At 41.1% G+C, this 23,442-nt stretch overlaps 1 protein-coding gene across 1 annotated transcript; it reads right to left on the bottom strand.

Moving 5' to 3' along the window:
- Window positions 1–647: 647 nt before the first annotated feature.
- Window positions 648–23,191, bottom strand: XRCC2 (X-ray repair cross complementing 2). The gene is made up of 3 exons (XM_060155878.1): window positions 23,102–23,191; window positions 10,876–10,957; window positions 648–2,454 (listed from the first exon to the last, which is right to left on the bottom strand). Exons 1-3 carry the CDS (start codon window positions 23,138–23,140, stop codon window positions 1,733–1,735), a joined length of 843 nt encoding a protein of 280 aa, XP_060011861.1. The 5' UTR covers window positions 23,141–23,191; the 3' UTR covers window positions 648–1,732.
- Window positions 23,192–23,442: the final 251 nt, after the last annotated feature.

Raw genomic sequence — 23,442 nt, 5'->3', positions numbered from 1 at the left:
TGAACTATGGATAAAATATGTAAATATTTAAAAGTATATTAATGGCAAGAGAACATTTATTGATGGCACACAGGTAAGCGGGTATGAATGACAGTAATGTGATCCAATGTAATTTAACTTGACAGCCAATTAGAATGCCATCATTTTAAATTCCATAATGTGGCTAAAGAGCAAATACTGAGCCTAGAGGGGCTGTTAGTCTGACGCCTGCCGACAGTTTGGTTCCCCCTCAACCCACAACAAAAGTAGCTCCTAGACAAGGATTTGCTCATTAGGGAGACAATCCCAGGAGCCCCATGAGAGTGGGGAAGTGAGAGGGAAGGATGGGAGGCAATAAACAGTGAGTTAATGGACAGATTATTGCTGTACGTGACTGGGAATCAGTCCTACCAGGGCCACCCTGAGAAATGCGTCGTTGTCCTCACTGAGGGGTGAGGAAGCAGGTGCATTCATCTACCAAATCCTGACCCTCACTGCTTAAGGACTGCCAGGTTTGGGCCCCATGCAGCAGGCTCTGGCGTCCAGAGACACCTTCAGAAGTCTTTGGGTTTGGGGAACTGCAGGTAAGCTCCAGGAGCTCCAGGTATGGACAGCAGATGCTACATCTGCTATGCCTGCATTATGAAGATGATCCTTTAAGCCCTTATAAAGAATCTTCGTTAGATAAGTGAACGTACAGTTATTTTAACTAAATAGGTTACATATAAATGAACATACCTGTGAGAACACCACTGTCAATTCTTTCCAGTTTTCCCACAGGATACCTCAAATATACATGTGACATAAGGCAATCTGATATATAGGTTGAGTGAGTGCCAGGGTCAATCTGAATATCAAATATTGATATAATTTAATCTTTTCTTCGATTAAAATATATAAATCAAAGTTCCAAAGTTTTCTTCCTCTTCCACAATACACTACCTTGTGTGCCCCTGGAGGTGCATGCTCCCCTTTCTGGTCATTACTGGGCCAAAGTATATACAGCCTTGTCCAGCTCTCAGCTGGAAACATTTCAATTCATTTCAGAGTATGTCTGAAGTATTCTAAATAGGTAAGAAAACACAAGTAACATACAGTTACTATATAGTTTTAGCATTTATCTATCACTTAACAAGAAAGATGAAAATTTCAATATTCACAGAACTCCTTGAATGGGTATCTTATTTCCCTGTATTTTAAAAATTATACAGAAACTCAAGCATAATGCAGCTCCATCTTTGAATTCAGTAAAACAGATCAAAGTGCTCTGACTTTCCATCGTCTTTGGTGTGAAAGGCAGATTGGGTAGGCTCCTTGTTTTCATCCTCTTTACAGAAATAACAGCTCTACAGAAACATTTTCCAAATTTACAGCTTCTTAAAGGAGTTACATATGAAAAATCAGAAATGCATTTCAACTTTCCTAAACAAGTATTTAACTGAATTCCAGAAATGTGACACAAAGTTAGAATATTCCACTTTATTTGGACTGAAATGTATATCTTATTTACTTAGTCTTAAAACAACTTAATATAGCTTAATTGTTATTATCACTTTGAATAATCTTCAACAACCTAGGGAAGAAGAGTCTAAGGTTCTACTGTACTAGTTTAAGAAATCCATTCTGTATAGAAACACGGTTATGTTAAGTTCCCTTAGAGTTTAAGAACTTTAGAATCAAACCCTTTTGGCCTATTAAAGACGTTTTAAAATTTGCATAATATCCTACAAAAAAGACTATCTTATGATACATATCAACAAAACTCAACACCACTTTCTCCAATAATAAAAAAATGCTTTTTTAAGTTGTTACTTTTTAAATGACGTGAAACTAAAGAAAACTGGTTGCTCGTTTTGGAATCATCTTGTTTGGAGAAAAAGATTCTGTGCTTTACCACTTGTTGCCACGCCTTACACAGATAGGGTCTATAGTCTACATCCACATCACTCTGGCGATTAAAGGCACAAGAAGGCCCTTCTGCTGAGCTTGAGGTTTTCTGCATTATACTTTGTGTTGTTGCAAAAAGAGCCAACCGATACTCAGTTACCAGCTTCTCTAGGAGTTGGGAACATTTCTTCAGAGTGGACTCCTGTAAGTGAACACTTTCTCCTCCACTGACACGGTCTATCCAATAAAAAGCTGACAGGCTATCTAAAATCAGAAGGCAGAGGGAGGGGTGCCTACAGAACATGGTTTCTAGCGAGTACAGTGTGAGGAGTAACTGGGTGCTACTGCTGCAGTGGACCAGGAAAAACCTCCCAAGGCAGCGTTTGATTATTTCTTCAGAACTTTCCGATAGTCTGTGCTCAAGAATTGTAACAAGCCGAAGTATATCAAAGTGGTAATCTGTGTCAATAAACAAGACTTCTACTTCCAGTCCGCCTTCCGATTTTGGAAGTATACATCGTGCTGTTAAATGATAAAGCATTTCTGTTTTTCCTGTTCCTTCTGGGCCATGAAATTCAAGAATATCACCTGTGTAAAATTTAAAAATGTCAGTCAAAATGCAGCAGCATTTGATAGCCTACAATAATGACAGCCTACAAAATGAAAAGTGTGGAAAAATGTTTAAAAAGACATTTACTGAAATTTTTTCCTTTTGAAAGAAAATCTAAATCCATTTGCCAAAACGGATTTGTATAAGCAAATACAAATAAATAAGGAAATAAAAAGTAAATCACTAAATTTCACCTCTGAGAAAGGTGTTGGCTATTAATTAGCACAAAGAAAATTTGAAAAACAAAATGACATGGTTGAAATGGGCCTAAGGGAATCTCCTGGTGAGGGGGCCACATACACTCACACTTAAATTGGTGACATTACAGCACTAAGAATGAAGTGCCACAGATCTAGGGTCTTTAAAAGCTACTGACTACTGCACACACCATTTCTGGTAGTTAGTTATCCCATATCCAGTTTCTCATTTTTCCTTAAGTATAAAACCCCAGTTTGGGGGGAAAGCAATGTGCCCAGCTTAAAAACGATTCTTCTCAGTTTTCCTTGCAACGAGAGGCCAGCAGGCAGCACAGCTGTAGCCAATGAGACACAGGTGGATGTCTGTTGGGGGTTTCCAAGTTGTGCTGTCCTCACACAGGCGCCACTTCTGTCTGCTCTGCCGCTCCCTCCTCTGAGATGACAGCGAAGATGACAGGTATACACTGAGGAGGGCAGACCCTAAAGAGGGTGGAGCAGGAAGACAGGAGGCACCCAGGACGTGGATGACAATAAGGAATCTCGCACACCAGCCTGCCTCCATACCTGTGCGGGAAAAATAAGCCACTTGGCTGGACTTCTGCTACGTGCAAGTGAAACAGTCCCTAACTAGGGCTTCTCAAAATTGCTGGCATTATGGGTGGAACAGTTCTTGATGGTACAGTTTCACACATACAAGGCAGTAAGGACCCACAGCTTTCAGGCCCTAAGTGCCAACTGCATCCCTCAGGTGAAAACACCCCTGCACGTTTCCAAACTGCCTTCAGTTACCCTTTGCTATATGAGTATCGCTTGATACTGTCTTGCTGAAATGACATCTGCACTGTGAATTATTTTCCCAGCATTATAAATCAAAGTCAACTACTCTAAACTTTGAAGACCCCAAATCTCTTTCTATATAGTTTCCAATAACTCTCTTTCATTGAGGACAGCACAGGTAAAATAAAACACCTGGGGAAACTGTCCAGCCTCCAGAGCTTTTCAAAATCCACTCTAAACAGTGGCCTTCCAATTCTTGTTTGCTTGACATTTAATTAGTTTTTTAAAGATTTATTTATTATTTATTTATTTATTTTAGGTTGCATGGGGTCTTAGTTGTGGCATGCAGGCTCTTCGTTGTGGCGCATGGGCTTTTCTCTAGTTGTGGCGTGTGGGTTTTCTCTTCTCTAGTTGTGGCGCACAGGCTCCAGGGCATGTGGGCTCTGTAGCTGTGGCACGCGGGCTTAGTTGTCCCACGGCATGTGGGACCTTAGTTCCCCGACCAGGGATCAAACCCGCGTCCCCTGCATTGGAAGGCAGATTCTTTACCACTGGACCACCAGGGAAGTCCCTGTTTGCCACTTAATTTATGGCTGAACTACATAATTGGAAACACTATGTTAAAAATGCAGATTATTAGGCCCTAAACAAACTACAAGTCGATCTGAGAATCCAGTTACTTTATTTCCTGCTATTCCTAACAAACCATTGTATGTTGGAACATTCACAAATGATGTGTAAGAAACCTAGCAATCTGTCACCATACCATATTTAAGGTAGTGTAAAACTTCAGCCAATTTCCACTATAATCTTATTTATAATCTGCAATTCAAAATTTTAATTAAAGACTCCCCCAAACCCCTGCCCCCAAGATTCCAGCCTCAAGGAGTAAAACTATTTTCATATTAACAATTGTTCACGGATGCTCTTATTAAAAGTTAACACAGTGACTAAAACTATATTCAATCCAGATGTTCCAGTTACTCTCTCCTACTATATAACTGATGAGCTAAGTGGAAATCCTCCCTGCCCCCAAATAAAAATCTTTTACCGCCCTCTATTATAGAAAGAGAATAAGCTATATGCACTCGATGAAGAAACATTAACACTGAACCAATATTAATGATAGTGAAGGAAAGCTGAAAACACAGCTTAGCAAGATTAACCTGAAAGTGGTTTGGAGGACACAGAGGACCACGCAGAAACACGACGCAGAGACCGACAAGCAGGCCACACACAAGCACCTTCTCTCCTTTCCCCAGGAAAGGCAGCCTAAGAGGCTGAGAAGCAGTAACCAACCTTTCTATAGCGCTTTCCAAATGAAAAGGGACGGCTGCGTATCTCGCTGGATCCTAGTAACAACACTCTGAGGTGGGAAGAGCAAACCGTATCATCTTCTGTCATCACACTTAACATGCTATATCATTTTTGATGATTTGCTTGACTGATTCTATTTCTTGTTCACTACTTTAAGGTGGGGACTTGAATACACTATCCCCAGCACAAAGTACGGTATCTTTTGAATGCATTTCATCAGGTTGCTTTCTTCTTAAGAATTTCTTAGAAGAAATCTAAATAATGAAAACATAAGTTCTCATTTGGTGAAGAAAGTCAATTTTGGAACACGGCATTTTGAAAGGGAGCAGGTGTGGTAGGGAGTTACAGGTGGGGATGTGGGCTTTGGTTAGCAGAGTCGGCAGGTGTGAAGGCCAGCTGCCCCTGGGCCCGAGTGCGCTGACACTTCATTTCTATCAAGTCTTCAGCCTCCTTCACTTAGAAGGTAAGGGTTAAACCTAAGGTAGTGATTTAAAAGTTCTCAGAGACAGGCTTGGAAGTGCTGTGTAAAAAAAAACACATAAGCAGAGCAGAGATTTTTTTTTTTCTTTTTTTTGCGGTACGCGGGCCTCTCACTGTTGTGGCCTCTCCGGTTGCGGAGCACAGGCTCCGGACACGCAGGCTCAGCGGCCATGGCCCATGGGCCCAGCCGCTCCACGGCATGTGGGATCTTCCCGGACCGGGGCACGAACCCGTGTCCCCTGCATCAGCAGGCAGACTCTCAACCACTGCGCCACCAGGGAAGCCCAGCAGAGATTTTTAATTCACATAATCATGTAAATATCCTAACAAGGATTTAGCTTTCAAAAAAAAAAATTTAGCTTTCAAAATGGTAAGTTAAGATGTATCTCTAGGTGTCACAAATAAATATACCCTACAGCCACTACGATTTAAGATTCACAACAGTAATAAGAGGCTGGATATAGCAATCTAGGAATAAGTTACACAGAAATAGAGAACAGAAAACTCTTTGGGGGGTGGGAGTGAACCTAAAACTAAGATAGAGGGCCAAAACTCAATTCTTTGGATAGATCCACAGTTAGAGAAGTCAGCATAAAGACAGATAAAACAGAAATTTAATAGAAATAGTACTAAATAATACTAAATGCAGCAGAAAAGTCCTAAAAATAAAAAAATGGCAGGGGAGGGTAGGAAACAGATCACTAAACTGGTCCTGGATAGTAACCTTATAGCAGTAAATGTGTAGCCTGCAAAAGCACATTTAATGTAAACATTTTATGAACCAAACTTTAAAAACTGAGATACTCAGAAGATAGGCTGAGGGACTTCCCTGGCGGTCCAGTGGTTAAGAATCCACCTTCCAATGAAGGGGACACGGGTTCGATCCCTGGTCGGGGAACTAAGATCCCACATGCCGCGGGGCAACTAAACCTGCGCCCTCTAGAGCCTGTGTGCTGTAACTACTGAGCCCGTGTGCCACTAGAGAGAAGCCTGCGCGCCAAAACAAAGAGCCTGCACGCTGCAAAGAAAGCTCCCACGTCCTGAAACTAAGACCCAACACAGCCAAAAACGAATAAATAAATATTTTTTTAAAGTCTATTATTAAAAAAAAAGAAGTCAATAAGCTGAAAAGGCAGCACAGGGAGCAGTCACTGCCTCTAGAGTAAGAGCAAGGAGAGAAATCAGAGTGGGGGAAGGTAGGGACACATCAGGGACTAGAAAAGAACACAATGGTTTAGGCTCATTTAAAAAGTAAAAAATTCAGTAGCAGTTCCATGTGGCTGGAGAGTCAAATGAAGATAAATTAAGCTAAGAGAAATGTAACATATTCTGAAGTAAAAGAGGAGGGACTCCACAGAGAGCTAGAAATACTTGATATTGGTCAGAGGGTAACTGAGATATCTCTGGATATTTTCTGGATTCTTAGAACAGGGGAAAAAATGAAAAGTTTGCCAAGTATTTTCTTGGAGAGAGGGGTGGTGCTCGTGAACATTTTTCATCATAACACAAAAGAGAAAGGCTTTCCTACATGGTTTAACAAGTCTTTCTAAATCCATGTGGTAACGAAGGACTAGCTGGTGTGGTGTAAATATGGACTCCTTAGAGCCTTGGTTCAGCACAAGTTAAACTGAGGCAAAGTTTAAGGCTGGCTAAGAGATTATTAGGTAGATAGAAACCCTCCTATCCTTTTACAGATTACTAGCAAAGTGGGGGAAAAGGTCATTTATAACAACTGGGTAAGTAAAATCTGCAAACTTGGAAATTACACATGAATACTATCATTAACTTCTTGAACTAGATTCCCTGCAAATATGTTTAATGATGAACTGAAATCAATTTCACCGATTTTTATAAACATTTACTATCTAATCATAAGATCAAAAATAATATTCAGGGACCTCCCTGGTGGCACAGTGGTTAAGAATCTGCCTGCCAACGCAGGGGACACGGGTTTGATCCCTGGTCCCAGAAGACCCCACATGCTGCAGAGCAACTAAGCCTGTGAGCTACAACTACTGAGCCTGTGCTCTAGAGCCCTCGAGCCACAACTACTGAGCCCTTGCGCCGCAACTACTGAAGCCCACATACTTAGAGCCTGTGCTCCGCAACAAGAGAAGCCACCGCAATAAGAAGCCCGTGCACTGCAACGAAGAGTAGATCCCACTCGCTGCAACTAGAGAAAGCCCACTTGACAGCAACGAAGACCCAATGCAGCCAAAAAAGTAATAATAATATTCAAACATTATGTTCTGTAGAGGAGACACGGTCCTTTTAACTGCATCTGAATCATTATCTCGTAAGTTTCTGTGAGCTGTTAAAAAAATCTCACCCTAGTCCAGGCAAACTACTGCATATTACAACTGGTAGTTAAAGGAAACAATCCCCCCAAAAAACCCCCCAAAAAATCACCTCTACAGTTTGACATTAGACAAATTAAACTAAATCAGAAAATCTGGATGGTTTGGCCTTGATAGTTACTCTCACAAATAGAATGAGTAAGGGGTTTGGGTAACAGATTGTCGGAGTAAGTTCACGAATTTAAAGAGCCTTCAAAATAAGTAAAAGAAAGAAAAGCCAAAAAAATACACCATCTAGGTACCAACCTACTAATTGTATAACAAACATGTTGAATTTGTAGAGTACAATCATTATAGTACTGAAGAGGTAATGAGTCTGTATATGGTACTGAATAAGTACTATCCCAAAAAAGTATTAAAAATATGTTTTACAACAGCATTAGAGACCCCTGTAACAGCTAAATCGCTTACAGCTTCAACTTGAGCTTCCCTATAACAGTTTCTGATAAACTGCTGTTGTTGATAAATTACTCTTATAATCCCAGTCTTATGTATGCTGTTGCTCCCATGAATATTCATCTAACCAGTTCTTTTTTTCCATCTAACCAGTTTTATAGCTCTAAGAGCTATCATAGTTTTAAGTAAACTTTTTTGTTAGTGACTGAACATAATGGTGTTTTTAAAGTTTCTATAAATGTAATATTCAAATGTATAAGCTGTGCTTCAAACCTATTTTTTTTTTGTTTTCATTTTATTTATTTTTGGCTGCACTGGGTCTTCATTGCAGTGCGCAAGCTTCTCATTGCGGTGGCTTCTCTTTGTTGGGGAGCACAGGCTCTAGGCGCACAGGCTTCAGTAGTTGTGGCACGTGGGCTCAGTAGTTGTGGCTCTCGGGCTCTAGAGCACAGGCTCAGTAGTTGTGGCACACGGGCTTAGTTGCTCTATGGCCATGTGGGATCTTCCCGGACCAGGGTTTGAACCCGTGTCCCCTGCATTGGCAGGAGGATTCTTAACCACTGCGCCACCAAGGAAGTCCTTGAACCTATGTTTTAATGTCAGTTTCGTAAGGTTCAACTTAATAATATCCTTTCTGATAGAATAAAAAGAGTTCAATCTTTTGTCTAACATGTTTGATCAAAATTTGTCATTTATTATTGATAGTTTAGAAATTTTTTTTAACTAACAGATATGCTCTATAGGAAATACTAAAAGGAGTCCTTCAGGCTGCATGAAAGGACAGCAGTAGACAGTAACAAATCCAAATGAGTTAATAAAGAACATAGGACTACATAGGTAAATATAAAAGACAGTATAAGTGTTTTATATTTTTAATTATTTTTTCATCTGATTTAAGATTATTAAATTATTAAATAATTATTAAATAATTTTTATATTTTTAATTATTTTTAATTATTTTTTCATCTGATTTAAGAAACAACTGCATTAAGTAATTTTAATGATTTTAACTAAGCAAAATTTTAAGTGTGTTTAAGGGCATACCGTATATAAATATGTAATTTAAAACAGCACAAAGGAAGGGGACAGGAATGGAGCTATACGGTAGCAAAGTTTTTTATAAAATATTGAAATTAAGATGGTATTTAATCCAAACCAGATTGTTATAAATTAAGATGGTAATTGTAATCCTCAGGGCAATCACGAGGTAAATAACTCAAAGGAAAAAAAAAGTAAAAATAATGACAAGGAATTAAAATGCTACACTAGAAAATATCTATTTAACACAAAAGAAGACAGTAAAGGATGAATAGAGAAACGAAAGACGTAAGACACATATAAAACAGATAGCAAAACGGCAGTCATAAACCCTATCTTAACTAATAATAGTAATAAATGGATTAAACTGTCCAGACAAAAGGCAGATTGACAAAATGGAATAAAAAAACATGATCCAACTATAGGTTGTTTACAATGGGCGCACTTTACACCTCATGTCACAAGGCTGATAGTAGCCAAACAGTAACCAAAAGAGAGCTGAAGTGGCTAGCCTATTATCAGACAAAGTATACTTTAAGACAAAAATTGTTATTAGAGTCAAAGAAGGACATTTTGTTTTTTTATTGTGGTAAAAGATGCTTAATACCATTAGCCGTCAGCGAAGTGTAAATCAAAACCACAATGAGGTATCACTTCATACTCACTAGGAAGGCTATAATCAAAAAGACAGACAGTAACATGTTTGCAGGAAGTGGGGAAATTGGAACCATTATGCACTTCACTGGAACCACTGGAACCATTATACACTTCACTGATAGTGGCAAGTAAAATGTGGCAATTCCCAAGCAGCTACTTTGGAAAACAGTCTGGCAATTTTGCCAAAGGTTAAACACAGAGTTACCATACAACCTAGCAGTCCCTCTCAGAGGTATTATCCAAGGAAGCTGAAAACATTTCTCCACAGAAAAACTCGTACACAAAATGATCATAGCAGCATTAGTCATAACTACCAAAAAGTAGAAACAACCCAAATGTACACACCAACTGATGAATGGGTACAATAGAATATTATTATTCAATAAAAAGGAATGAACTACTGATGCATGCTACAATATGACAAATCTTGAAAATATTAAGCAAAGTGGAAAGAGTCAGTGACAAAACACCACATACTGTATGATTCCAATTACATGAAATGTCCAGAAAAGGCAAATCTATAGAGGCAGAAAGTAGATTAGTGGTTGCCTAGAGCTAAGGGATGTGAAACGAAATGGGTAGTGACTAGTAATAGGCAACGGTTTCTTTTTGGGGTGAAGAAAATGTTCTAGAATTGACTGTGCCGACAGATGCCTAAGTGTGCAAATTGTACACTTAAATGGGTGAACTGTATCTCTTTAAGGCTGTTATATTAAAAAAGAAGAAAACCACCTAAGCACACTACCTTCTTTCTAGTTCTCCCTGGTGTAGAGGGGCCAGTAAAACAAGTGGGTATTATTCTCCCTATCGCAAAAATATTAACAGAGCTACCAAGTACCGAAGGACTTTCCCGTGATTCTCAAACTTGTAAAGAATAAAAATAAATAACAAAACTCCCATTAAATACTGTGCTGGGATAAAAGAGGTTTTCATACTGAAGACTTAACTGCAAATAAACCAAACCCCATCTCATCTGACACAGATAATGAAGGCTTAAAAGTGTCTCATAAAAAAAAAAAAGTGTCTCATCATCATCTTTCTCAGTTTTTAATTTCACAGTGTAACCTATATAGGCTGTTGCTAGAAGTGTGTGTATGTACATGAACATACGGGGGGGAAAAACTTGTTTTATAAAACTTAATTTATGACACTATATTTTGGCTTGAGATTGTGTTTTTACCATGCACAGGTGAATCTTCATCAGCAAACAGATGTGGTTCTATTTCTTTCAAGGAACTTCTACCTTCCAGTCGGGCAAGGAGCTTGCGAAAGGGAAAAAAAAGAGAAGGAAAACTCATTGTTTAAAAATATAAAATCCTAGAAATCGACATTTATTCAATTTTCCAAAAGTCTGTAAGAGACTTTTCATCATTTTGAGGATCTGAAGGAAATTATGAAATAGAAAATACAGTCTAGGAGAAAAGTTGTGTTCATTTATTCAGAAAATACTTTATTTTTTGTTAATATACCATATACAGTTGGTATAAAATGAGTCCCTGCCCTCAAAGAAGCTGATAGGGTCTTTGGGACACAGCACCAAACTGCTAATTGCAAAGTATTTACCTTCCTTACTCATTATAATTATCTTTCTCACTCTGCTCACCACACTTGTTATCAGGTATCAGCTTTTAATCTGTCTGCCCATTATATCGCCAGCTCCTTATCTAGGGGAGGCGGGGGGGAACAGAGAGAAAGGTGGAGAAGAACTTCCCTGAGAAGCTCCCAGTGAATTTGTCAATTCGTGAACAGGGCACAAGCAGGCATACCTGGCAGATGGGACATCAGCACAGTGTGTGGGTAAACTATAAGCAGATTTGAATTGCCAGAGCTTGTGGCATGAAACTGGCAGGAGATAATGAAGTCCTAAAAGAACAGAAGTCAGATCACAAAGGGTCTTGGATGTCACCTTTAGGAGTTTGCTCTTTGGCTTGTAGATAAGAGCAAGGGGTTTTAAGAAGCAATCTAGAACAGTTAAGAGTAGACAGCTAGGTCTTTGGGCCTGAGGTTTCTCATCAGTAAAGTGAGCAAAACAAACAGTATTTCCCTCACAAGACTGCTGAGGATTCAGTGTGTTCCGAGAGTGCCTGGCACAGAGTAAGCATAAGCTATTATTATCTGCATTTCAAACAGATCATCTTGGTGGCTACCGAGGGGATGGATTTGAGAGCAAAGCCAGATGTGGAGAAAAGGCTCAAGTCCATCACACTAACCTGGAGACGTGCCTGTACCAAGACAGAAGGAGCTAGAACTACAGGAAGCAAAATTCCAAGACAGACTGAAATGTCAACGTGGGAAATATAATCAAAGTTGATTCTCAAGGTTCTAAGGAAACAGTACAGATTTGACAACCCTTCTAAACAACAAAAACGCGTATCACAAACGAAGAAAAGCAGTCATCCTTTGTGGGGTTTTTTTTTTCTTTTAAACAGAAGCAAAAGTTTTTGAAAGAGTTCCTGCAGTGATGAAAAGGTTCTATATATTAATTTGGCAAATATTTACTGAATGTCTACTATGTACAAAGCACTATGGCAGGTAAAATGGAGACTACAGAAATGAAGATAAGTAAGCTACCCTCAAAGAACCTGCAGCTAGGTCCTCTAGGAGATGAGATTTTATCACAAGACAAGCTAAAGACTGCTAACTACACTCAAGAGTGCTTTGAGTTAGAACAGAGCTTCTGAGGGCAAACCTGTGGCCAATTATTTTCATAACTATTAGGGCGCTACCTGTCTTTCTCACTGTGCTGACACTTGCACTGATGGTGCGGCAGCAAAGGTGGGCAGCACCGCTGGCACCCAGCTCAACCAAGGCGGCGGCATCAAACCCTATCAGTGCACACGGTACTCTTCACCGCTCACAGAAGAACAAAGCAAGCGAAACTACTTTTGCATAAGAATGTTTTTGATGTGGCAGTAAATAAGTATTGACTCCATATTAAATCATAACCTTTGAGTACTGTTGCAAATATTCCCTGTGATGACGTGGGAAACATGTTAGTAGGAAAGAATTTAACCTTGACCAAAGAGAGGTCTGGCCTTTGCCCTTGGCTCCTGGGAGATAATCTCTAAGCCTCTTGGAAAATCCTGCTGATAAAAGTGTCTTTGTTTACCTGGGGGCCCTGAGCCACACCAGATAGTCTCACAAGTATCTTCACCTAAAGGTGAGGGCTTTGGGTCAGCTCAACCTCTGCATAGTGGCTGGACACAGAGGCCAGCTGGTTGGGGGGCTGACCATGTCTACATGACAAAGCCGCATAAACACTCCGGACACCAAAGTTCAGGGGAGCTTCCCTGGTTGGCATACTGTCCCCCACTGTTGCTGGGGACAGTCAGCACTGTCCACACTCCACTAGGACAGGACAATCGGAAGCTCCATATTTGGAATTCTGGATTTTGCCCCATTATGTCTCTTCCCTGGGCTGATTTTAATCTGTATCCTTTTGCTGTAGTAAACTATAACCATGACTAAGCTTTCAGCGTATTCTGAAAGTCCTTCCAGCAAATCACTAAACCTGAAGGTGGTCTTGGGGACCCCCAAACATGCAATTAATGTCAGAATGAGTGAGGTCACGAGAACCTGGAACTCTGCAGTTGGTGTCTGAAGTGAAGGCAGTCTTGGGGACGTCCCCCAAGTTCACACACAGACAAGGAAAGCACTTTTGCTCCGAACTGAAATACAATGGTTTTTCTCTAGGAAAAGCACTTGTGTGATTACCTGAGCTGCATACTTTTTCATAAAACACCCATTTATTTGAAAGAATGACTGACAGACAAATTAGGATTACACAGACTTTGTTATTTGGCAGACGTTTTACTGAAAACAAAGAAAGTCAGCTGGTCACTTAAAGGAAACTGACAGTATTTGTTGCCAATGATAAAATTTGAATTTTGGAAAACTTTTATCCACTACCGTGAGCTTGACAGCATCCCAATACTTAAAGCATTGGTGAAATCACTAAGTATTTTAAATTTCTCCATTTCACTGACAGATATAACCCACATAAACAACAACCTTTTGGTTATGGACGTTAACTGGAACTGCTGTGGTGACCATTTTGTACAACATACGAATACTGAACCATTTATTATGCTGTAACTCAGTCCTCAGGCCAAAAAGTATGAGAACCACTGGGTTAGAAGGTTGAGGGTCCAAAAGAAGAAGACAGAGAAACTTTCGTGGACAAGATGGAACACATGAAATGACTATAAAATGTTTTTAAAAGCATGTATACAAATGACCAACATCCTCATCAGAATGATTAACGTGAGAAGTTACTCCAACTGTTTACCCTTACTGTCACTGCTCAAGATATTTTAGAATCCTCCTCTGGAGAATTCCTTGTAAGACAGAATTCAGAAAAGGATTAGAATTTTATTGACAGGACTCTTAGATAAAAATGGTATTACTCCTCTTATCAAACTGGCTGACTTTGCCGATTTGCATCTGACTTTCCACTATTACTAAAAAGTCAAATTCATTTTCAAAGGATGAAAACTACCTATCAATGAGAAATTTCAAAACAGTGTTTTACAATGCCAAAAGCAGAGTATACCGAATACAGAGGAAGTGAAAGTACCTCCCAGAATTTGGAAATAGATTAACTCTGACAAAAATAGATAATATTAACAATTTATAGAAGTCACTTGATGGGATGAGATATCTTACAAACCTAAGCAGAAAATACCCTAAAAATTTGGCATTAACCTGACCATTACGTAAACTAAAATGAACGACGTTGTCCAGATTTGAGGAATAAGCTGAAAGAAGCAAGGTAGAATCAATCTAGAGTTTCAGAAGGGCAAAGAGTAAATTAAGCCAGGGTAAAGGGAACCAAAGTAAGTTCTGTTTGACATGAGAGTTTAATCCTTTTAGGGAAGATTAACACATCAGGCAAACAAAGCAGGGTGATGGTAGCTATTAAGATAATTCAACTATTTCTCTTGATTCTCTAAGCAACCTTTCTGAGCGCAAATTTCCTAACTGGGAAAGAATACACAGTGGACACAACAATTTTACTCTATTTGGCAGTTCACTAATATTGTAAATTAATAGATTTGGCATTTGGTTTGTAAATCAGTATCTGCCAGGTTTTATTATCATAACAATAGCTAACTAATAATAGCTACTATTTGCACTTGCTGTGGTACATAATTTATATACATTATCTCTTTAATTATCACATTAACTCTATTTGTTATCATTCTATTTTTCAGATGAGAAAACTAGTAGACGCCAGAGTTGGGATTTAACTGAGATCTCTGGCTCCCCAAGCCTGGAATTCTTCCCCTGTGCTACACAGCCTCAGAATCAGTATCACTGAGTCTGAAAAAATCTGAGTACAGGGATGACAGTTTTTGGACCTACTCAGCCGAAGATCAAACCAATCTGAGGTCCTGTCTAGGCAATTATCTGGTCTCTCTCGACCATCTCTCTTAGCACTCCCTCTAACACCACAAGGAACCCCAAATGTTTTCAACAGCAACATCAATACTGGAGCTAGTATACGGTCTGCAAAAGGGGTAATACTCAATTATACAGATATTATTTGGTAAAAATTTCAAGCAAGTCAAGTGTATTCCAGGAACTGAGTAAGGTGCATAGATACAACACCTTACTTACATAGATACAACAGACACAGTTCCTATCCTCAAAGAATTTAATGAGGGAGAGTCAAAGGTTTAAAAAGTACGATAAAGTATGGTAGGTGCTATAATATCAATAGAAATAACATGGGGCTCTGTGAAGGCATAAAAAAGGGACAGTCGATTCTAATCTGTGTGAGAGGCAACTTTAACTCTGAAAGAGAGATTTAGCATATAGTTCTTTCAGGCACGTACAAAATATTCATTGATAGAGCAATGTCCTTTCCCTATTCTCTCAATTAAATGCTCTAAGGCCTAGACTATTGAATGAATGAAAATTCTACACATTCCTCAGGGCCAGCTCCTTCCATGAAGCTATTCCTATACTTAGGAACACATTACCTACCAGTCTCCCTCATCTGGATCTAAGAGCTTGAAAGGAACTGGCTCACCATCAACTCCAAAATGCTTTACATTTGGCAGAAACTTAGTAGCTACCTATTAAGTTGAAGGTAAACAGGTCACAGGTAGGTAGAATTGGGGGAGGATGGAGAGTAAAAAGAACCTCCAACTACATAGATTTTCACATGTTTGGACAATCTATGCAAACTTCTACTAAACAAAAGTCCTTGAGTATTCTTACAGCTTTCATCAAAGTTCTTAACACTCATTAACAAAAGTCTGTTTTATAGACAATCATATAGCTTCAATGCCTGTTAAGTAGAACACGTACCATACAGATGTTTTAAAACATCATTTGGTTATGGAAAAGCTTACACTAGAGCAGGAAGGAGAGCTTAAAGATCAAATTAACCAGAAATGAATGACATTAAGGCAAACATGTGTATGTAATTGTCATTTGGATAAAGGCTCATTTCCCCTGACCTTTTGTGATTAAATCTGTTTACAGATGGACCCCAGCAGCAAGGTTTCAAACCAGTTAAGTATAAAAGTCTACCTAAAGAAGCAAACACTCTAAACCAAATATTCCCACCCCCACCCTATAACAGGCCTGGATTTCCACTACAAACTGAATACAATTCTTAGTAGTTTTATTACATATATACAGAGGAAATTCACTCCAGGCAAATCTGTGTTAACTATAACATACAGAAAGTAAGAGAGGAGTTGGAATGTGTAGGATGGCAAGGGAAAGCAGCAGCTATGTTAACATGTATGTGATCAATGCAAAATTGGGCCCTTACCATGGTAGTCCCTTAAATTCACAGACTAATTCTTTTTCACTTGTGAAATTAGGCTCCTCTGCCACTTAGAAAATTCAATCGCCCTTCAGGGCAGAGTACTAGGCCTGGCTCTTAATAAAGCTTTCGTCTAAACTATATGGAAAAGACAATTGTTACTCGAATACTAAACCATAAAAATTCCATTGTTTCTAAGTATAGGCCCCAAAGAGCTGCTGCCTTTACAACTAATATTTTTTAAAAAGCAATCACCCGGGGCTTCCCTGGTGGCGCAGTGGTTTAGAGTCCGCCTGTCGATGCAGGGGACACGGGTTCGTGCCCAGGTCCGGGAAGATCCCACATGTCGCAAAGCGGCTGGGCCCGTGAGCCATGGCCGCTGAGCCTGCGTGTCCGGAGCCTGTGCTCCGCAACGGGAGAGGCCACAACAGTGAGAGGCCCGCGTACGGCAAAAAAAAAAAAAAAAAAAAAAAAAAAAGCAATCACCCTATACGAAGGAAAAATAGATATATAAAAAGTCAAGCAAAAATTACTATATGTACCTAAGAAGCATTCACTTCTAGCAGAATTTATAAGGACTAAATTTTAAATTTATGACATCCTACCAGTTAGTAATTTCATTAAATGCATAGTTAAGATTTCACTAGGAAGTTATATCAGACTATGCTTCAAAATGTCATTTAGACAGAATAATCAACTATATGCAAGATCCCAGAAAGAGACAATAAAGCACAGAATCAAAACTGCAGAAGCTTAACATTGGAAGGACACTTACCCCTCCCCCACCTCCCTTGTATGTGAGGACCTCTACTGGAGAATACCTCTGGTGTATGCTCCCATCCTCCTGTTCTCTCTTCCCCAGGGAAGAAGAGGTTTTTCTAATGGGCTAATTTGAGAGCAGGAACTAGACACACATTGATTGGCCCCATCCTGGGTCCTGACAGCTTGCCTGCAGGAAGTGCATATTCTGCTGTTTCTAGTGTAGAAGGGGTGCTCAGAAATGAGCATTTGGCAACATGAAGTTCGATGGTAACCCTGACAAGAGCACTTTTGGTGGAATATGGAGACAGAAGCCAGATAACAGTGGGCTGAAGAGTGAACGAGAGAAAAGTAGGCTCAGGCCAGAGCACAAGGGAGGAGGGCTCTACAGAGGAGGAAGGGAATGGGGCTGGTAGGGGCTGGTGTGTAGGGAGTCTTCTGGTTTGTTTTGTGTGTACTGCTTTATGTTAGGATACTGATAGAAGTGATTGGTAGAAAGAAGACTGCAGATGCAGAAGACAGAAAAAGTGGGGATACCTGCAGGAGTGATGTCCTTGAGGGAGTGGAGTGGGGTGGATGGAATTCATATCACAAGTGGAGAACCTGCCCTTTCTTAGAAGCAAAAATATTCTACTTTACAGGAAGGAATTCAGAGAAAATCAGTACATGTACTTTTTATCATACAGACTTGATGAAAAACCAGGAATTGCTATATAACTACCCAATAAAGTAGACTTCAGAGCAAAGAAAATTACTAGAGACAAAGAGGGACACTACATAACGATAAAAGGATCAATCCACTAGGAAGACATGTGATCCTAAATGTGTACGTATCAGACACATCTCAAAATACACGAAGCAAAACTCATACAGCTGAAAGGAGAAACAGACAAACTCACTAGTTGGGACTTCAACACCCACTTCTCAGAAACCAAAAGACTTACTAGAAGATCTGAACAACACAACCAACAGGATCTAATTCATATACACAGAACATATGACCCAACAATAGCTGAGTGTACATTTTTTTTCAAGTGCCCATGGAACGTTCATCAAGCTAGATCACACCCTGGGCCATAAAACAAACCTCAACAATCATAAAAGAACTGAAGTCATACAGAGTATGTTTGACTATAATGGAAACAAACTAGAGATCAGTAACAGACAACAGGAAAAAATAAGGGAGTTCCTGTGATTTTTTTTTGTTTGTTTTCTCAATGACACATGAGGCAAGGCAGAAAGGAGAAGGAAGAGAAGGGAAGGCATGAAATTTATCATTAAACAATTATTGAGCACCTACTGTGGGCTAAACATTGTTCTAAACACTGAGACTTAAAGGAGTAATCCCAACAGAGAGCAATCACCACCCTTCATTGGCAGGGGTGGGAGGTGGGGAGGAAGACAACATATAAACAATATAAGATGTCAGATGTGGTTAAGTGTAAAGAAGAAAAAGAAACAGAGTAAAGGAATGAAGATTAACAGTAGGAAGGACCTCCTTATACTGGATGGAAAAGCTTCTCCTCTAAGAAACATGAAGCAAGTGAAGAGGCAAACCGTGTCAATTTCTGAAGGCACTGCAAAGGCCCTGAGGCTGAAGCACACTTGGCACATTCAGGGAAGAGCAAAGACAACGGTGTGTCTGAAGAAGAGTGAGGGAGAGTGGAAGAGGAGATCAGAAAGGCAGGAGAAGAGATCTGAGGCGGGAATGAAGGTTAAATCATACGATTTGCAAATCATGCATCAGTGGAGGAAACAGGATTCTGGATATTACTATAAATGATACAGGAGCCTCTGGAAAACTTTGAACAGTAGAGTCTGCTTACATTTTGAATGGATCACCCTGGATACTATGTGGAAAATATGTTAGAATAAGTGTGAACAGGGTGGAGCAGAGCCGAGTTAGAAGGTTACTGTGATCAAGCAGGTGACAGTTCCTAGGAATAGGAATGGCTGCAGTAAAAAGCAGTGAAACATGGTCAAATCCATGACATATATTGAAGGTAGAGAAAACAGGATGTGCGAATGGATGTGGGCTGATATGAGAGGAAAGGAGGATTCAAGAATGACTTAGTTTTTGGCTTGAGCGACAGGCAGAACAAATTCACCGTTTGACAAGATAGGGAAGCCCTGGGAGGAAGCAGGTTGGGGCTGGGTGTACATGTGTGGTGGTAAACCAAGACTGCAGTGTAGGGCATATTAAAATTTTTTTCATGTTTTCTCTGCATCCAGGAGTCAATCATGATGAGCATGTTAAGTCTGGGATGCCTATGAGACATCCAAGTGGGTATGTCAAGAAGATACTAGAACATGTGTGTCTGGAATTCAGGCGTAAGGTTGGATTTGATGACAGGTGTTTTGTAGGGAGAAAGTGAATTACTTTCTAGAAAAACACAAGATGACTGGGAGTCCACTTGAAGTTGATGGTTACAAATTTAAAATGAAATCAGTCGGCCTGGTTGTGATTTTCTTTAGCAATATTCAGCTGAGTGGGTAGACAGTGAAAGTAGACAGCTGGGTTTAACCGCAGTTAGGAAAGTAGGTTAGGATTGAAAGGGACAGGGAAGTTGAAAGTACTCATAATGGAGGAACAGTAATGATGGAGCACTGATTCTATTCTGGGTAAGAAGGGAAGCAAAGAGAGACGGGGACAGATGTTGTTCTAAGTCTACCATGCGAGACCAGAATATTATTAAATGCTAAATATTTTCTTATTTAATATTTGCCTCTGGCAAAAAGGCCACCCTGAACCTTTTCTAAGAAAAGAAAACCAGGGAATTCTCTGGTGGTCCAGTGGTCAGGAATCTGCACTTTCACTGCCATGGGCGTGGAGTCAATCCCTGGTCGGGGAACTAAGATCCCAGAAGCCGCACGGTGTGGCCAAAGAATAAATTAAAAAAAAGAAAACCAGTCATTATTATTAATAAATAGTTATCAAGTGTTTACCGTGCAGGGAATACTGTGCTTAGGTGAAAGGACACATAGAAATATAGGGACCCACCTCCTAGGAGTATAGCTGAAAGACAACTGAGAAATCATCATCTACCGCCCTCCTTTTACAAAGGTAGAAGCCAAGGTTTAATAACTTATCCAAAATCATCCAGCTTGCTCCCGGCTGAGCCAAGACTACAGCCATGGTCCAGGGTTCTCTATCTCAGCCCCCAAAATGATGCCATTAGAAAACCTCTGGGAAAATGTGTAAAAATCCACCTTGAGAAATGATAATTGGGATGGAGAAGTTTCCTACTTTTCATTTCAGTACTACTGGAATTTTCTGTCATAAGCATGTCCTACTTTAATATAAACTATTATAATAAGGTTAAAGAGAGGAAACAGTATGTTGTGCATGACAACCAAAACTGGACACTTTGAATCTATCCATTGATTACTTTTAAACGCAAGGCATTTTCAGCATTTTTGAGAAAATGTAAAGTACACCAGGGGTCCCCAACCCCCGGGCCTCGGAGGGGTTTGGGCCCGAGGCCTGTTAGCAGCAGGTGAGCGGCGGGGGAGCGAAGCTTCATCTGCTGCTTCCCAACGCTTGCATTACCACCTGAACCAACACCCCTAACCCCCATCCATGGACAAACTGTCTTCCACGAAACCGGTCCTTGGTGCCCAAAAGGCTGCGGACCGCTTTAGGACACCACTACTTAACAAGGATGCGCAAACGAAGCCATTTGGTGGATGATACCAAAATACTGCCAAAATCTTTTCTAATACTGTCAGAGGAATGTAAAAGTAAAAAATGCCACTGTTACTGTGCAAAAGTAAGGTAAAGAACAGATTATTCTACTGTAAATTGCATTCCAATGTGTGTCTTCTTTAAACCAAGGGCTCCTTATATAAGTTTTCCACTCAGCTATCTGGCCTACCCTAAATTGCATCCCTAGAATCTGTTAAAGGAAAATAATTCTTTGCCACTGTTTTCTTGGAAGACCCTGTATGAAATGTCTCTTCCCTACTACTCACAAGATGTGGGAAAGGTTAGCTATTTTATAAGGTGGTTATTCTTGTGAATTAAAAATTTAAAGTAGTTTATTTCAGGACTTCCCTGGTAATCCAGTGGGTAAGACTCCATGCTCCCAATGCAGGGGGCCTGGGTTCGATTCCTGGTCAGGGAACTAGATCCTGCACGCGTGCCACAACTGAGTCCACACGCCACAACTAAAGATCCCGCATGCCGCAACTAAGACCTGGTGCAGCCAAAATAAATATATAAAATAATAAATACATATTTTTTAAAAATAAAAAAAATTAAGTAGTTTATTTCAGCTTCTTGGGATAATTTGTGACCTCAGATATCTTCCTCAACACATTGCCTCCAGGGAGGATCCATCTAGTAGACTGATGTACAAAGAAAGACAATAGAATCCAAAGAAATTAAGCCATGGCCATACAGAGCCCAGCACTTAAGGGAAAAGAGGGCTGCTTAGTTGGTTTTGATGACAAAAAGGAAAAAGAATGAAGCAGCACCCGCTGCCCAGCTCCCTAATCTTCTCCCCTCCACCCCACTGTACTCCACAGTAATACGAGTGAGCTAATCTTGCTTAGGATCTCCGGACGGCCGTGGCGGGCAAACGATATGATGCTAAATTCTTCGTTCAGTGCGTCGACTGCACTGGGCTCTCATTTTTTGGATGTTAGGCTTGTTCTGATTGCAAAAGTCATCTGAGTTTAACCTGCGTTTCAAATGATCATTTCGATCAGTAGGGTTGTAACTGTAGCAGTTCTTACAGGGAGCAGCGCCTCTACTCTGAAGGCCCAAGGGTTGGCAAACTGTGGCCGGTGGGCCACATCCTGACGTTTAAAAATAAAAGGTTTACTGGCACACAGCCATGCTCGTTTGTTTACACACCTCTGGCTGCCTCCACCTTAGAACAGCGAAGCTGAATAGCTGTGTCCGAGACCGAATGGCCCACAAAGCCTAAATATAGACTATCTACTCGAGTCCTTCACAGAAAGAGCCTGTTGATCGTTTAAGAAGGCATCGCTTCCCCTCCCTCCTCTGTATAAAAGATCCTCCATAACCTGCCTCTGCCTATTTCTCAGGGCTTACTTCCCAACACTGTTTCCCCACTAGCTTTGTCCGTCTACGGAGAACCACTTACCGTTCCCCTAAATCAGTGACGCCCTTGCTCAAGGCAGAACCCACATACTTGCAACTCCCTGCCCCGAACGCCACCCCCTCCTTGCCAAGCCACCGACCATCCAAAGGTCCCTAAAAACCTCAGCTGTCCCCTCCTCCTCCCAGTTAGTCTTCCAGGCTGCCCGCCCCTCGACTGGACGGCACGATTTACCGACCGTCCTGTAATTTGTACGCAGCCTCCCTTACTTATCCTGCAAAAGCAGAAGCTGTTTCTTGCGTTTCTTAATCAGCGGTTAACACGTAATAAGTGCTTGATACTTGCTGGCTGAATTCCTGAATAATCTTTGCAGACACCACATGGCTGGTGTGGCCCTGGATGCTCAGGCTGGAAATGTAAGCTGCGATAGCGAGGCTGAAGGCCCTAAGCAAAGATGTACAGAACAGAGGCAACAGGTGGAGCCACCTACTCAGATACCACTGTTCTAGAAAAGTCTATGAGCACTCCGCCTGGCGATCCCCTGCTTTTCCTAGCCTCTCTTGCACACCGTACCACGTCTGACTGGTTCACGCATGACAGGTTTGGCCCGTAATGCTAGCGGTCTCGGGGGCCGGCTCCGGGGACACAGGTTTGGGGGGCGGGGCTCTAGGCTCGCCGGCGTCCGGGCCCCGCGCGCCTCCCCCTCCCCGGGGCGCCCCGGCCTCCCGCGCCCTCGGGGCTCCCTCGCCCGCCCACGGCCCTGTTCTCGTCTCCCTAGCTCCCACCTCGGCAGCTCTCACCTCCGTCCCAGACTCAGACCTATGGAAGTCACTACACATCGCCCCGGAGGCTCGGCGCAACAGCCACTCAACTTTCCCGCCAGCGTCGCCATTTACTGCGCGGCCTCGGCCCCGCAGCCAGTCAGAGACGCTAACCCGCTGACCCGGGCGCGAGCATGCGCACTGCGCCCGCCCTCGGCCGGGGAGCCGGCGGGCATGCGCAGCAGGGCGTGCGACCGCCCCCCGCCCCGCTCACTGACGTCAGACCACGTCTCCTAGGAGACCGGGAGGTAACTGGGGATTTTCTTTTCTTCCCTCTCATAAATTTCCATTTGTTTTTATTGGGTAGAACTAGCAGCATG

Source organism: Lagenorhynchus albirostris, chromosome 8 (genome assembly GCF_949774975.1).
Source record: "Lagenorhynchus albirostris chromosome 8, mLagAlb1.1, whole genome shotgun sequence".
NCBI lineage: Eukaryota > Metazoa > Chordata > Mammalia > Artiodactyla > Delphinidae > Lagenorhynchus > Lagenorhynchus albirostris.
This window is presented reverse-complemented; position numbering and strand designations above follow the sequence as displayed.